The sequence below is a fragment of the Dermochelys coriacea genome, chromosome 10 (genome assembly GCF_009764565.3).
Source record: "Dermochelys coriacea isolate rDerCor1 chromosome 10, rDerCor1.pri.v4, whole genome shotgun sequence".
NCBI classification, from domain to species: Eukaryota; Metazoa; Chordata; order Testudines; family Dermochelyidae; genus Dermochelys; species Dermochelys coriacea.
The window spans coordinates 67,480,733-67,498,580 of record NC_050077.1 but is presented as its reverse complement, the minus strand read 5'-3'; the positions used below and the strand labels follow the sequence as shown (position 1 = coordinate 67,498,580).

Genomic DNA, 17,848 nt, shown 5'->3' with positions numbered 1-17,848 from the left:
CGAGTTGCCCCACCCTATAGGTGTGCCTATCGCTCTGCCAAGATCCCGGTGGGGTCTTTTTCCTCTTCCTTTGGGAGTTGTGCCTCTGGGATCTTTAGTCCTCTCTTATTTAGATAGGAGCAGTGGGGAGTGCTCGTCTGGCAAGCAGTGCCTGATGCCACAGGGCATCTGGTCAGCACCAGGCCAACCTAAAGAAACCTAAATCCCAAAGATCCCTTAGTTCCATTCTGTTGATATTCAGCTGACTGACATTTGTGCTATTTTTAAATCCCCTGCCCTATCCATGACTTCGTGAAATGGTGACAATACACAATATAATAAGCGATTCACAAATATCTCTATTTATTTTTTTTCCTTTAGCCTTGCTTTTGGGAAGTATGCTGGCATTTTTGAACTGGTTCTGCAAGCTGTACATGAGTAATACATCTATGAATCAAGAGAGCCACTTTCTGCTCAATGTAGTGCTATCACACAGACCTCAGACTTCTTAGATGCCAAAGTCCTACAACTTTAAAAAAGTCTCTGCATCTCACAAGCATTTTGACAACTTACATCACCCATAGTTTCTCTCTTTTTTTACAGGTTTATGCTTTCTTGTAGCCTGTACTATTTACTTATTTGGCTGAGTCTCTCTGCATGAAGGCTTTACCATAGATGTCATCTGTTGTATACGTGTCTTCATAGCTTCCAACATATTTATGTTAATTTTTATTCAATAAACATTCCCTTTTTCAGGCCATTCTATTAAAGTATCTAGAGTCAAATATCACTTTGAGAACTTGCTGTCTGGGCATTATAGCACTAAGCTTGTACTGAGATGGGTTGCATCATGTTTTTTTAATTATTTTTATTATACAGGGTATCCATTAGGGTTTTTTCTCTTTCTGAAGGAGGCGTGATTAATATAAATTGTTTTATATAGACATTTCAGGAACAATAACTATGGATACATATAAAATAGATGTCGCAGTAAAGAGCGATTCTTTCTTTTACCACACATACAGAACGTAGTTTGTGTGATAAATTAGTTTATTATTCTTTAAGGGTGCTTATTACATTACTTTCTCCTCTGCCCCGTATCTAAGGAAAACTCACTAACTATCTCTGGTCTTGATCATATTTGATTAGATTATTCTGCCAAGAGCTCTATGACCATTGAACTTTCAATTCTGGATTAGAGGTTGAAAGATTATTCAAGTTTCTGGTATAATTGCATCTAGTGCTTGTATTATATTAGTGCAGCCCAAATCCAAAATTATTACATGTGTCTGTTGGATTTGCTGGGTCATCTTTTCTTACAGAATTAGAATAACAGATCCAGGAAGTTACAGATGGAGAAATCCTGTCAGATTATTCTGTCCATTGCAGAATTTTTTATTGAAGTGAATTTGCTAATCTAGTGTATAATTTAGCTTTGAGTCCCAAGCAAAGACGTTTCCATCACTTCCCTTCGGAGACGATTCCACAGACTAATGGAGCTAACGGTCAGACAGATTTTTCATGATATTCATTCTAAATTTCTCTTTTTAATGCGCGCCTTTTATTCTTTCTTAAAACCTTTCTCTCTGTCCTTTCTATTCTTAGTGTTTACAGTCTTCAAATATTTATAGGCTACAGAAATATAGAAATTAGAGGTGTTTTTCATCTCTAAATATTAAATGACAGAATTTTCCAGGGTTGTGAGGTTTTTTTTACTTATTAGCTTTTTGTTTAACTATATGATACTGCAGCTGTTAGCGGCAATGTCTGGATTTAAGAGATTTTTGACGCTCTTCTCCTAACAAACCTGTTCAATGCAAAAAGAATGGAAGGATTGTCTGCTGTTTGAAATTGTGTCCTGTGATATATTGTATTGTATGGTACCAAGTAATGTTGGAGCACTATTACATGACTGCTGCTCCTTTGGGTACCACGTTAAAAACAAGCTGGGTATCTCATGAGATTATCTTAGTGAGCAACATCTTAAATAAACACAATTTCCCTCCTGCATATAACATTCAATTTCCACTTCCCACTTTTATTTCAAAACCCAATAAAATTAACTGTCTTTTAAATCTGTTTTTCCAGTAGAGATAAATAACGAATATACAAAATGTTGGTCCCAGCTGTGTGTTGCGTGCTATTAGTATAGTGGCAGAACAGTTTGGACACAACCACTTTTGCTCTAATCAAGCTAGTAATGCAGGGACACTGAGATAGAGCTGTTTTGTATTATGTATTTGTGAATACATTAATAAGGCCTTGTGCCTGCTTCCCCCCCCCCCTCTCTCTCTCTCTCTCTCTCTCTCTCTCTCTCTTTGTTTTAAGTACATTCCCTTCATATCCATAGCGCACTGGATAGTTCATTACAGGTAATAGCATCTCTGCTTTCAAAAAAAACGGAAGAATGTTCAGATAATTGAGTGAACCTGTATGCTGAATATTCTTAGGTGCTTTAACACAGCAGTCTCTTCAAAAGTGGACTTTTCCTGATTGTTTTTCTATCCAAATCCTTCCCCCTGTTTGTCCAATTACCTGACTAGATGAAGATGGGTAGGAAGAACAGGCAGGTAGTAAAATATTGTAGATATTGTTAAAATGGCCCCTAACTTCTCTGAACCAATTTAGTGCATCTCTAGTTTAGTCTCTTACACCTTTTATTCTCTTACTTTCCTGTGCACAAAAAGAAATCTTAATTAAGTAATTGATTGGCAGACTAGGGAGTAACAGTTAGAGCCAGCTCCCTGGTAGTTTCTTAATTGCAGCTTATTATAAATAGATGAACTGTCAGTTTCTTGAAGATATCTGATCACTGTGCAACATTTGCTTGCATTTTGGCTGCCAAAAAAGCTAACCTTTGCCATGTTTAACAGATAGCACCTAATGTTTTTCACTTCCTTTCCCAAGCAGGTGGTGTTAATTGTCTACAACTCATACTGTCTTAGTCCCTTTATAGCTTATTACACATTATCATACACGATGCATCTAGCTTTATAGTTCTAGGAAATGTAAATATTTATTGAAGGACCTTTTCAAAGTAGCTTTTTGAAATATTTTATTGCTCTTTCAGTTTCTGTCCAGTGAGTAGGGCCATTGTCTGTCAGTAGTTGCTGCCATTTTATTAATATTTTCCTGTGGGAGCCCAGTTTAAGATGCAAATTAGGATTCAAAGAATAGTTTTAACTACTTGAAAGCCTTGGAAATGATGAGCATTTCTAAATTCTGAAATTTTATAATTGAAAAAACTTGATTTCATTTGCAGTTGGTTTAACCACTTAACATAAATGTTTTATTTAAAAAAAAACAGTATTTCCCAGTTTAGAAATGGTGGCTTTCGTGGCTTTCCAATGGTCCTATTCAGTATCCTCTCCTAAAGATGGCATATTCATATTGCATTGACAATTAGTCATATAGATCACTTAACTAAAATCCTTAGGGTTTTGCTCTTCTTTGCATTTAGATGTAAAGGCTTGAATATCTCACATTACACTTGGATTTTCTTTTGAATTGCAGCTTCTATTTCCTTTGCTATTTCTGTGATAGAGAAGAGTGTATCTGGAAATCTCTGTTTTATATTTGGACCTCTGAGTCAGCCATTCAGAAAAATATAGTATGAAAGATCAGTTAATACTATGTATATTTAGCCACTGCCTCTGCCATTCTGATTCTTTTAAAACAAAACAAAAAAAGCCTCAGAAGAGTAGCATTCCCCCTGCTCCGTCTGTTTTAGTTCGTTTGTCAAAATGCAGGGGAATATCGTCAAGCACATTTGTGTTTGGCTGCTATTTGGATCTGTATTGCTGTGCACTTCTTTTTTAAAACTAATTTTGTCGCAAATCGCATGCCATGAAGTGAGGTAATAAATATATCTATGCATATCGCAAAGCATTATGGTATGTATTCAGAAGAGGTAATAGTAGAAAGAGGGAAAGAGTAAAGTTGACTGGATTATAAGAAAAAAAAAATAGGCACACTAATGGCAAGGTCATAAAAAGAAAATGAGGACTTGTGGCACCTTAGAGACTAACAAATTTATTTGAGCATAAGCTTCCGTGAGCTACAGCTCACTTCATCGGATGCATGCGGTAGCTCATGAAAGCTTATGCTCAAATAAATTTGTTAATCTCTAAGGTGCCACAAGTCCTCCTTTTCTTTTTGCGGATACAGACTAACACTGCTGCTACTCTGAAAGGTCGGAAAAGTTAAGAAAGGAGGGGGGAGGAGGAATCATATTGTGAAATGCATAAAACACTTTTTGCTCAATATAAATTATAGTTTAGAAAAAAATTCTGCTTGAAACACATCATAGATGGTGTTGCCAGGATACTTCCTGATCATGTTAATTAAACTGTCCTGCAGATATAGCTTAATTAGCATATAATTTGCATATTGGACACAATGGTGCATGTTGCTAAAGAAAGCTCCTCTTCTACTAATAGACCATTGTGTTCAGATACATTTTCAAGGGGGGGGGAAAAGTCTTTAGACATAACAATATTTTCTTTTTGCAACCATATGATTAAGATCTGTGCTAATGAACTGATATATAAAAACCTGTGTAGTAAGATGGTATTTTATGCTAGCTCCAGTACATTCTTTTCCAGATCCCCCTTTGATAGCTTTTCTCTTGTAAAATAGTATCTTATTTCATGAGATGCCCCATTGCTTAAGGTACTAATCAAACTAAGCAAAAGAGGCAGAATTTGGCTCTTGAAGATATCATTATATACAGTTATTGATGCTACAGTTCACAACTCTCCCAGATCACCTGGGACAGTCCTGCAATTAAGCATGGCTGTGCTGCTCATTTGGGGCTCCCTCCTCTGGAGTTAACTCCTGTAGCACCTCTGGATCAGCTTGCATTTCTGCCTGGGGTGACATAGTGGGGAGCAGAGCACTGATCAGAAGGCAGTTCCTTGCTCTGCCTACTTGTGGAGAATGCTTCTCTGATTGGCGTTCTGTGGCCTACTCTGCCCAGATGCTTCAGCAGCAGAGATCAAATGCTGCAGGAGTGGTTCCACTGCAGTGACAGGCAGCCAGGACAAAGGAGGAATGAGAGAAGAACCAATGGGGCAGCGAGCATGTTTGCAGATGGAGGGGGAAAAAGAGCAAGGGAGTCATTGAGAAGAAGGGGACAAGGAAGGACAGGGGACAGGAGGGAAAACAGAAATGGGAGAGAGAAGAGTTCAGAAATGGTGGGGAGGAGAAAAACAACAAGGTGGGAAAGGAGAGAGAAAAATGACAATCAAAATATTTTCATAGAGTGTGTGTGTGTGTGTGTGTGTGTGTGTGTGTAAAAACAAAAAAAACCAAAACAACAACAAAAAAACAAAACAAAAAAAACCCCCAGTCCCTACAAAGTACATCCTTCCCAGCCCTAGTGCCTGACTTTCCCCCGCCTAGCTCCTTGTGTGGTCATTTATACATGTGCTAAGTAGGTAAATGGTTACACAAGGTGCTAAGCAGAGGAGAATTAGGTTCCTAGTGCCTATGAAATGCTAAAAATGTAAGTGCTGCCGTGAGTTCCCAACAAAGACCCTGCCTTTCAGCCCAGAACTCTTGGCCTTGGATGTGCCTGGCCCTCACATCAGGTATTGGAAGCTGTTAAAAGAGTATATAGAGGTGTTTTTGACTGGTCATTTATTATAATGCTTACTGAAAGTTTTATGGGAGCATCTAATAAATACTTTCATTTACAACTATAGCCATTTACAAAGAAGATGATAAAACAAAATATGGCAAAATACATTGGTCAAAAGAAATTCCTGGAAATTGGAAGATTGCAGAAAATATCCAAACAAAATGAAGTTAGCAAGAGAGGAGAATAGAAAAAAAGATATCTCTGTCTTGAATCTGTAGCATTCCTATAGAAATTGCATGGACTAATTTTGTATTTTTTCCTTGTATGAATTATTTTTATGTCCAAAGATTTTTCCTGTATTCTCAATATTGCCAGCCCAGCATTCAATCAGTATTTCAGTTCCTCAAAGGAAGCATTTTCCTGATGCTCTGTGAGCTCTATTTTAATAGTAGTGGATTTGGATTCTACCATATACAGAGGAAAAACATTTTCACTCATATCATTGCTAAAAGAAAAGGAGTACTTGTGACACCTTAGAGACTAACAAATTTATTAGAGCATAAGCTTTCGTGAGCTACAGCTCACTTCATCGGATGCATTTGGTGGAAAAAATCATTGCTAAAGTAATCTACTTCCTCTTTGACTATGACAGAGTTCTAATTTCAATGAAATAGTTCAGGAATAGTAAGCTGTGGGACCACGCTGGCATTTTTTTAAATAAGTTATTGAGCATCTGAATCAAGTGACAGTCAAGGTATTAAAATATTTCATAAGTAAAATCCTTCATGCCTACCGCAAACTCCAAATTTACACTGGGAACCTGCTAATCATTCTGAATAATGATGTTGCTAGAATATGCATTTCAGATGTTGCTTCCGTATCTAATTCTTTTTTCAACTTTTTAAAAACAGGTGATTATAAACAGCACAATCACACCTAATATGACCTTTACGAAAACATCGCAGAAGTTTGGTCAGTGGGCGGACAGCAGAGCAAACACTGTATTTGGTTTGGGTTTTTCCTCTGAACAGCAGCTAACAAAGGTAACTGGGCTCATTTTATTTCTGAAACAACAGCTGTGGTTCTTGTGAATTAGGGAACTGCTGCACTGTTGGTACCAATCTGGTAGGAGTCTTACAAATTGAATTTATTGATAGCTCATTAATGATCTCTTCTTCTCTATGTGCAAATTGTTAAACTCTTAACTATCCAGTGGTTGCTTATAGAGCCTCAGAGAAGGTTACAAAGTTCACTGATACAAGGATACATTTTAATTTGATCACCTGTGGCCCTGTATAAGATAACAAAAAGGCTATGAGATTTTGAAGCTTAGTTTTTTAGATGTTCTCAAATACAGTCTAAGCGGTTTCTTGGCATCTTTTTTCCTAGACTACGTGCTAATTTTATACAAAAACTACAACAAAAGAACATTAAGGATACAAAGTGAAGCACTAAAATGTCAGAAAATGCCAACGTTAAGGCTGCCTATGCATGCTTAACTCTACATCTATGTTACAGTGAAGTCTCTATTATTTTAACAGACATCCAACTAATAGGCTTATCTAGAATCAGAAATGTCTTCCTATGAAGTACATATGGCCTTGGATGTAGTGTAGTGGTGTACTGGTTTGTGTGTTGATGCGTGAATTTGACCCATAGTGGCTGGCCCTTTGATGTTAAGGGGACTATTACTACAAGTGACTATAAAGAAAAGTTCTCCTTTATCTCAGCTGCGGTCAGCCTGTGCTTTTGGAACAGAAGGCTGAGGATTGTAGTTCTAGCTCCCCCATGTCACTTGTCTGCAGAACAGGTTACAATGAAGGCTTGCAAAATATCCAGTCAACTCTGGTAATGAATAACTAGTAGTGTAAACAATACCTCACAGAGATCCGATTAATACATTTCAAACACAAGTCAAGCAACCAGAATGTTTGTTCTCACAATAAAAGAAGGTACTTATCTAACACATAGTTGATGTTTTAAGCATGAACACTCAACCCTTATTGGCACTGTTTTATCAGTTAACCAAATATCACGTCCTTGGGCATTCCAAACAAACTCCATTAATCTCCTTCTGTCTTCTTGCATGTTTTGATCTGAGAGGTACTAGTGTTGAAATTTTAAAAGCTGCTTCTTGGGTCTGAAACAGCAAAGACTGACCATTGTAGGGAAAGGAAAAGCCTGTTGGATGTAATGTGTTTACTTTCAGTCAATTGGGTGACTGAATTCTACGTGAACTTATTTTTATTAAATTGGTCTTACTGAGTTCATGCATTTTCCACACCATTGCATTTTTTGCAAATTTCACATTTGCAAAAATGATCATGCAAAATTGTTTTCGCTCTTGGGGTGACTAGAAAAGTGTCCTTGTAACAATCTGGTTCTCCTGGAATGTTATAGGACTAAGTCATCCAGTAAAACAAAAAAAATATTACCTGCTTTAAAAAAAGGAGAACGTATCTGTGGCAATGCTTCAGGAAACTTATCTCAAACCAGAAGAATCAGTCTTAAAAGGAATGTGTACCATGGAATATCTTTCAGCTTCCATGAGAGAGAGGTGTGCGTATTAAGTAGAGTGGGAATGTTAAAGGATTAAAACCTATCCAGAAGGCAGATGAGGTGGTTGTTGGGTGTGCAGAGGAAAAACATGCACCGAGTGTGGAATATACATTTCTTCAGAAATAATTTTGGAGTGATTGCAGTCCAGAATTCAAAGGTAATAGTGTCAGGTGACTTCAATAGCTGTCTGGCCACAATGTGGGATAAACTACCAATGAGACGAGGTCCATCTAAAGAAGCTCAAATGCTAGAACTAGTATATAAAGAACGCAAAAAGAAAAGGAGTACTTGTGGCGTCTCTAAGGTGCCACAAGTACTCCTTTTCTTTTTGCGAATACAGACTAACACGGCTGCTACTCTGAAACCTATATAAAGAACAGGACACAATGGAGATTTGGATTTTGCCTTTTTTCTCTGAAACTGTCAAAAACACTTACTAGAATAGATTTAATTTTAATATCAAAAGGTTTCCTACATGAAAACTTATTAGAATGGAATATCTCTGACCCTGTTCCTGTCTTCATGAAAATAAAGTCCAGTTCAGGATTATTAAAAGCTGGAGATTTGGTAATATATAAGTAAGTTTTGTTAAAAGACCCAAACTTTGTGAATGAAATGGATAATTGATAATTATATTAAGGACAATAGCTCACAGGATATACCCTGGGAGCTAGATGGGAAGCATTTAAAGCAGTAATAAGGGGACATACTATCTCATGCCATAGTTATAGGGGAAAAAAGACATTGGCAAAACTGGGAAGAGTTAGAGGAACAAATTTTTGCAGAAGCAATGTGTCTAATAACGTAGACTTAGTCAAAGAGATTAAGAATGCGAAAATAGCATTAGAAGTACAGACGACAATAAAAAAAAACAAAAAACCAGACAGCTTCTCTGTTTGCCAAAGGCTCTATGAATTGGGGAACAAATTAGGCGGATTATACGCCAGACTGCTCTCTAACAGAAGACCCACAGCAGCCGTACCATATTTTAAGGACAAAAATGGGGTACTCCAAAGCAAGCAAACAAAGGGATCAATAAAGTACTAGCATTCTATTTCCAAGCGAGATACGCTAGCAGATATGTAAAGTGGAAGATGTGGGAGGAAACATACTGCAAGATATTAAAATGCCCAGACTGACAGAGTGAAAGGGAGGTACTAAATGGCCCAATAACATAGGAAGAAATAATAAAAGTACCTAGCTCTTTTGCAGCACTTTTCAGATGGAGAAACTGAGACACAGAGGTAAAGTGACTCACCCAACAGGCCAGTGGCCAAGCTGAGAATAAAACCCAGTCTCCTGAGTCCCAGGCCAGTGCTCTAACCAGTAAACCACAAGTGATTTTTTTCATTAAAATCAGGGAGGAGTCCTAGGCTGGAAGGACGTACCACTGAATTCTATAAAGTATTAAAACACAGGTAATTCCCTTGCTAGCAAGTACACTTCAGTCTTCTGAGGCAACAAAGTCCTTACTGGGCACCTTCTAACACACCCATGTAGTTTTGATACCTAAACCAAACAATACTTATCCAATCCAGAATCGTGTAGGCCTATCTCTTTTTAATAAAGAGAGAGTAAGATTCCATGCCTTATTTGTGGAACACAGTAGAGTTATTGAGCATGCAGATATACTCCTCCCATGCACGTACACTTTTTTTTTTTTACATGTGGACCTTGTCATAAAGGGATGACAGGAAAGAGCTGATAAGAAACTGTTTTTTATTTCTTGGCCCCAATCACCTGACAATAGGCCACAGTTACAAAAGTTTTTAATAAACCTGTCACATGACAGGGGTCAGTGTCTAGGGTTGCCAGGCGTCCAGTTTTCAACTGGAATGCCCAGTTGAGCAGGGACCCTGGCAGCTCTAATCAATAATGATGACCGGGGCGCTAAAGGACCGGTTGGCGCACAGCAGGGCTAAAGCAGGCTCCCTGGCTTTGCGCAGCTCCTGGAAGCAGACAGCATGTCTGGCTCCTAGGCACAAGTGTGGCCAGGCTCCACAGCTCCCACTAGCTGGGAATCAGGGCCAATGGTAGCCGTAGGGGTGGCACCTGGGGGCCAGGGCGGCATGCATAGCCCTTGGCCCCTCTGCCTAGGACCTGGACAAGCCAGCTGCTTCTGGGAGCCGCCTGAGGTAAGCGCCGCCTGGCTGGAGCCCGCAACCCGAACCCTCTCCTGCCCCAGCCCTCAGCCCCCTCCAGCATCCCAGAGCCCACACTCCCCAGCTGGGGTCCTCACCCCCTCCTGCACCCCAACCACCCGCCCCAGCCCTGAGCCCCCTTCCGCACTCCAAACCCCTTGGCCGTAGCCCGGAGCCCCCCTCCTGTACCCAAACCCCCTCATCTCCATCCCCACCCCAGAGCCCTAACCCCCTCCTCCTACACCCTGAATGCTTCATTCTAGCCTCACCCCAGAGCCCGCACCCCGAGCCAGAGCGGGAGTGGGGCCTCTGGGCAGGGGGCGAGGCAAGAGTTTGGTTTTGTGTGATTAGAAGTTGGCAACCCCTTCAGTGGCCACTGACTTAGGTTAGCTGTCAAAAAACAGAGTCATTGTCCTGTGCTTTTGTTTAGCCATCTTTTGTTCCTCCTGTAAGACAGGCTTTCAGGCATGGATTAGGTCATATGAATTTGGGGTGGATAGTGTAGCTGTTGCTTTGGTGTAAATTACCAGCTACTTTGTTTGGAATCTGATATTCTTGCCATCTGCGTAACTTTGTTGTTCTTATTGTAGGGCTGCTTCAGTTCCCGTTTCCTGATATACAGCTCTCTTGTAACTACTTCAGGGTTAATTGTTTGCCTAAGAAGCTTATTGGCAATAGGTTTTTGGTAGTTTCTAACATGGTGATCTTCAGAAAGAACCATAAAAAACCATAGTGAGGTGTGTTTCTTCTGCCCACCACAGCTTTTTTTAATTGAATGCTTTGTTGTTTCTCCTAAATTCTCTGCCAATCCATTTGATGAAAGAGATGTGACATGGTGTGCGTGAACTGGTATATCAAAGAGAATGGCCAGAATGAGACAGTCATTAATTGTGGGCCATTATCTTAACTCATTCAGAAAACATAAATGGCAAATTTTATGCAGCCTAGTTTCCAAGAGCTTCCTGCAAAATGAGCTGGCAATTAAATATAAAGGAGACTGGTTGGGGGGTGGGGGTAGCAGCTGTTTTATAGCTCTGGCACTGGCACAAATTGTGCTTAGGAGGAATAAAACATAACACCAGAAATATAAAACCTAAACATGTAAAATGTAAGATCTACTAAAATATATATTTCTGTGAATAACATCTGAAGATTCAAGTGACTTTCAAATAATTAATATTATGTGACACTTATTAGCACTTTCAATTCCTCATTAAATATCACCAGGGGAGATTCATAACCAAATATAGCATTTGTATGCTACACCTTCTCAAGACCAAAAACATTTGTCAAGATTTGGTAGCAACAAATCCTTCCTTTAATACAGCCTGTGCCTACAGTTTACTGGAGTGCAGTGAGATGTCGTATACAATTCATAACTGGCTACAGAAGCTGGGGCTGGCTCTGAAATGTACTTTCAAACCTGCAGCAATGATTAGTTGCTGTTTTCCCTTCCTTCTACCTCCTCCCCTTTCTCCCTTCCTTTGCTAATTTTGGATAGGTTTGTCAGCCCAAAAGAGTTGGTTTGAAATAGCCAGAGCAGTGGAAGTAGGGGAAAAGAAGAGTGAGGATGAGGAATGAGGCAACTTTTTGAAAGACTTCTAAATAATTAAACATACCTCCACCCTCAAGAAAATATCACTCACTGCTTACATTTCTTTATTTTTAAAAATATATTTAGTAGGATCTTACTAAACTTACAATTAGCCATTTTAATTACAAAGTACACATTAAAAGCAGCTAGTGGTTACGCTGGTTTAATGACTCATGGCCTGTCTAGATCATAGAAGTGACATACAGGTTTTAATACCAATGGGCTGTGATCAGGGGGCATAATATATTAACAATTCTCAGAAAATAGGATCCCTATGATTCTGCAGCCAACGGTGGATTGAGTTTGTATACATTACCAATGCCACAAAAGTTCTGTAGACACTCTGTAACCTCCCTCAGAAATGTCTTGTCTGTTGCTGATATAGCAATTGGCACTGGAAATGGTGCAGACATTTAGTCTGCCACTACGATGGCTACATAGTTAGAAGAACAGTCAGGTGTTAGTCTTTCATTTCTCACAAGAGCTAAGTGCACCTATCAAACAATGAAAAGCAGAGATTGTTTAGTGGAATCCAACAGGTGTAAATTAGGCAGAAAAAAAGACATTTCTAAAGAGGAAACATCAAAACTGTTTATGCATTTGTTAGCATTCAGTGCATAAAGTAACAAACTGAACGAATAGAGAATACTTTTCATTATAATTTGTTACAATAACTTTTAACTCTAGGCACAATAGTGGGTAAAAATAATTCAGAAATGTGACTTTAAAAAAGTGAAGATGTCCCTTTAAGTTGATGGACAATTCCTTTGTTGGTCTTTGCTGCTAGAAGCACATTTATTTAAATAAAATGTATTAGTAAACTTTAGCCTTGACTAAAATCACACAACAGGACTGAGATCATTGTTGGTTATATGTTAAAGAATGTTGGGGGGTGGGGGAGTTCATATACTCACATATAATGTTTTTATATGGAACTGTGGAAAATGTTCTCTTCACAGCACACATTATTTTTCAGAGCGGTCATCTGTGTCCATTATGACGATAGTTTCAGAAATCAAATTTGAAAGATTACTTTTTTCCAGTTTTTCATCTTTTTTTCTAGTGCACTTAGACTCATGGGAATTTTGATACATAATGTATCAAATATATACTTTGATATAGTGACTCAATATAACATTAATATATACTCTATGCTGACTTAAAGATACCCAAGTTTGGAGCTTATTTTTGACACAATATGCTAGAAATAATCTTCTTGTTATAGATGTTTTGGTCTAACGGTTGCAACATAAAATGTATTTTACCTAGAAAGGTCAGGGTTTCATGACTCAAGGACAAAATATAGTGCAGTTGTATTCAGTGGGTTTTATAGGTCTACAGATATAGTTGAATCACATATATACTACCTGTACATTCCTTCAAATAGTAAACACTTTTCATATGCAACTCCAGCTGAAGGTGACTGGACTCCGGAGTTCAGAGTTTTCGTATGTACCTTCACCGATCATATTCTCAACCCTCTCTATATTATATCTAAAATTCCCCTTGGCTTTAAGCACATGCATGCCCATCCAATGGAATCCTACAATGACATATGTTTAATGGTAATTTCCACTCTGTGTGTGTGTGTGTGTGTGTTATATAATATGTTATCTACTGTTATAGTTTTATCTAGGTTTCTTATTATAGATGGCATACAGAGCAACACCTATAGTTCTGGCCACCTACTTGGTTCTGTTCTAAAAAGGGTCTGTTGTTACTAATGTTCTCAGAGTTTTACATTTAGGGCTGAAATTTGGCATGTGTAAGAGCTGAATTATGGTAATCGATAAAACTAATGATCTTCCAATGTTCTAGCAGCAATCTGTGTGTGTGTGTGTGTGTGTGTGTGTGTGTGTGTGTGTGTGTGTGTGTGTATTATTAAGTTATTATATATATAATTGAATGTGTATATACATAATAGAATGTTGTTCAGGGTAATCCAGTATCCTCTCTCTGACAATGGGTACTACCAGAGAAAGGTGTAAGAACCCCATAGTAAATGTGTCAGCTGCTGAAGCATGTATCAAATCACTATGTGGTCTTGAACAAGTCCTCTCTCTCTCTGCCTCAGCTACCATGGTTGTAAATTTGAGGTGATGACAGTACTTACTTACCTGTGTTGTGTGACTGAATGCATGAATGTATTCAAGAACTTTGAGATCTTTGGATGGAATGTGTGATAAGTGCCGAGTGTTAACCAGTGTAATGGCTTTGGATAGACTCGATATAATTTTGAAGAGTTGAATCATATGGTTTTATTAGTGGTGTAGTCTAAGGCTATATTTGAGCCTCTTTTGACCTTCTTCCTGAGGGGTGCTTTTGTTTTAACACCCACTTTTTAAGGATTTCACCATTGTACTTAACAGATGACTGAGATTTCCCTTTGGTACTCCCTCTTTATAATCCACCTCAGTCCATCCCTCCCCTCCTTTAAACAACATCTGTAAACATCTTTCTTTTCAAGATATATTTTTATTGTGACAACCCTTCCCTCCCCTTGTCCCTTTCTCGGATGTAGTTCCCCATTCTGTTCCTGGATTTTAGTGTAAGTGTAGTTTTTATCACATTTGAATGTTTGTTGTGTTGTGTTCTATTTATTTATTGTTTTTAATTATATATATTTTCAACCATCATTCTGCCATGCCCAGTTGTTTCAGTGGAGAGGTGCTTAATAAATTGATCTATTCAGATGATTTTTTAAAAAAATCAATATTGGAAGGAGAGGGAATGAGCTTCACTGAAGTAATAAAATGTGGCTTCTACATCTTGGATTTTATTTAGGGAAGGGAATATACCTGTCTGGAAGGAAATATGGCTGATCATTGAGCAAGTTTCATGTTGTCTTCCCTTTCCAATATTGGAAATTTCTCCACAATAAATTCATGTACATATGAACTGCCTTTGTAGAAGTGAAAGACACATTCAAAGTGTTACAGACACCCACCCTCATACTGAATACTTTTTATTTAGATGCCTCCCTTGCCCACCCCTTGAACCTGTGTTTTTGGGGCAAGATCCACAAAATTAAATGATTGGGATTTGCATATAAGACCAGAACAGCAGAATGAGGCCTTCAATTTACAAGGCCTTAGGATGGGCCTTTCAAAAGCACCAAGGTAATTCATAAGCACAAAGCCTACTGGAACTTGGTTTTGAAAATCCCATCTTTAAATTTAACTATAGAAGCTTTACTGCATTTTTTCCCTGGTGATTTGAATGAACATTTTATATGAACAGAAACAGCCAAAGCTTTTATGTCTTCAAACATTGTCTAATATCTTTATTTTTATCAGCTATAAGATAACGAGACTTTTAAGAGAGAGGCCATCTTCTCCCCCATTCCTGCTTTATTTTTGGGGTGGAGGGTTACCTTAATTTCACCTTCCTGCTCCTTCATGACACCTTTTCCTCAATTCCCCAAATGTCTCACGAGCTCATTTATATTCTTTCCTTCAACCGTTAGATAACCGTTAATCTAAACCTACCTCTTTTATCCTCAAACTTTAATAGATGAACACTTTTTTTTAAAAATTCATGTTCACTTTTTCCCCCCAGACTTTTTCTTTCTTCAGCAATAAATAATTATTAGTAATTTCTAAAGAAACTATGGAGATATTGCCCTGCTTTCAAAACAGAGTTACTACCATCCTTTCCAAGGGAATCTGTTTTTAATTCAAATCAAGCACACACTTAATGTTTCATATCTAAAATTTAAAAATTGCCATAAGCGATTGTATGGGTGTTTGCGGACTACAAAGAAACCATATAAAGATACTATTCTGAACAGTTAATGTGTCCTAAATGATTTTAATAAATATCTTTCATGCATTTGGCAGTTTGCAGAGAAATTCCAGGAAGTAAAAGAAGCTGCCAAACTAGCAAGAGACCGATCTCAAGAGAAAATTGAAACCTCAAGCAATCATTCCCAAGTAAGTCACTTATCTGTAATATATAATATAATATAATAATATATATATGTACACACACACATATATATACTGGAAAAATTATTTGAGACAAGATTCAACAGTGGAATATACCTGCTTCTGGCAGCTAGTTTAAAGTGTCAACAAAGAAGATGGTTAAATATAATTGTTAACTATTGGTCTTTAACATTGCTGGAGGAATATTCTTTTTCTTGTGTGCTCTCTCTCCTTCTCTTTCTCACTTACATATAATAGTCTTTTCAAGAAGTTACTGAGTTATAATAATTTTTAAAAATAACAAGGTCATCCATATATTCTTTGATATAGTTCTTCATTGTGGTGGCCAATGGGGACTTTGCCTGAATGCATCCAATGAAGTGAGCTGTAGCTCACGAAAGCTTATGCTCAAATAAATTTGTTAGTCTCTAAGGTGCCACAAGTCCTCCTGTTCTTTTTGCCTCACTGCAGTATTTCAGTAATAAATAAATGGAATCTGTTATAACACTTGCTTATGCTAGTTGCCCAACCTATTTTTTTGTGTGTTTGGGGCTGTGTTAGAGATCAGTTTGTACAATGTCACATAGCTAGCGTAATTTGAATTTTCATGTATTTCATTGTCCAAGTTGGGTGATTGATAGATGTTGCGTGATTATAGTTTGTCTGCAGGTCAGGCTTTACCCATCCGTTACTCATGGTGACTGGTGGAAAAGGAGTTTATAATGTATGTCTATGGAGTACACCTGTCTGGGACAGTTTAGTTTAGAAAGATGCCACTATACCCAGTTTTAATTATTTTTGTTAGAATATGATGAAATCAAGTTTTGTCACAAGCTTTGTCACAGTCCCTTACAATAATTCATTATAATTGCATGAAGTCTACAGCTAGCTAAGAATTAATCCTTGTTTAATGGGAACTCATTCATTGTGTTTTGCATAAAAGTGTTGCTTTGGAGGAAAGTTGGAATAACTTCTATTTAGTGATTACTTCAGCTACACAATCAGAAGAGCCTTTATGACATCAGTGAGACTGCTTAGTGTTCATTTCTTCTGAAAATCAATCCCCTTGTTTAGGTCCCTAAACCAGACTTGGAAGCCTGACATCAGATGCTTTTTAAAAAAAAAAAAAATCATGGCCATTGAGTCTAATGTAAAGCAAAGGAAGTTAATTGACCACTGCTAAAAAGTGTGTGATGTTAATCTCTTGGGAGTAGGAAAGTGTCTTTTTTGGGGGAGGGGGGTACTTCACAACTTCCAGTAGTATTTCTTTGCTCCAGTAGCTTAAACTGATTTTAAAATATTCTTCTGGAAAATTTTGCAAACTTTGTAAATTATATTTTTTCTCTTTGAAAAGAGGCTGCCTTTTGCCCCCAGGGCACTTCATTGTGATAGTTTTTTTTTATTACTGTTCTGTGTTTTAAATGTTTTTCTTTAAATATTACATCTACTGTTACAATCTGTGTATAGTCTAGTATGCCATAAAGATGTGATGCATGTGAGAGCTGATAAGAGACTGGTCTTTATTTCCTGGTCTCACTGACTTGACATGGGACAAGGTTACAAATAGCACAGATGTCAGGGTCACTATTCACAAGTCCCAGTGGCTACTGGTGCACACTGGGGGGATCACTAGGCTCAGGTAAGGAGCTGTCTGTCATTACTTAAAGGGAATCAGAAATGTTCTTGCTTAGTGCAAATATATAACATGACATGGTATATAATATGATCTCTTATGATATATTTATATTTACTTGTACCGATAAAGTCAATGTGAAGATAAAGATAGGACTGCATTTTGATTGACAAGAAAAACTTTTTTACTTTGTCTGGGCCACAATCAGTGGAATCCCAGACAACAGCATTACCTCAAATAGGCCATGTCAGGTAATCTGCCATTGCATTTTGTGTCACATACCTAGTATGTTATGTCACAAAAGTAAATGCTTTCTTTCTTTCAGTGACAGAGTGGTTTTTTTTGGGGGGGGGGAGTAGGCATATGTTTTAAAAGGGGAACAAAGATGCTGGGGGGAGGGGCGATTATAGACCAGTCAGCCTAACTTCGACACCT

General features: G+C 38.0%; 1 protein-coding gene across 1 annotated transcript in view; it reads left to right on the top strand.

The window, feature by feature from the left end:
• HOMER2 (homer scaffold protein 2) overlaps window positions 1-17,848 on the top strand; it is a 101,360-nt gene that overhangs the window by 62,550 nt on the left and 20,962 nt on the right. The window contains exons 3-4 of the mRNA XM_038420734.2: window positions 6,472-6,603; window positions 15,694-15,786. Of these exons, the coding sequence (XP_038276662.1) occupies window positions 6,472-6,603; window positions 15,694-15,786 (225 nt within the window). The remainder of the gene's footprint in view (window positions 1-6,471; window positions 6,604-15,693; window positions 15,787-17,848) is intronic.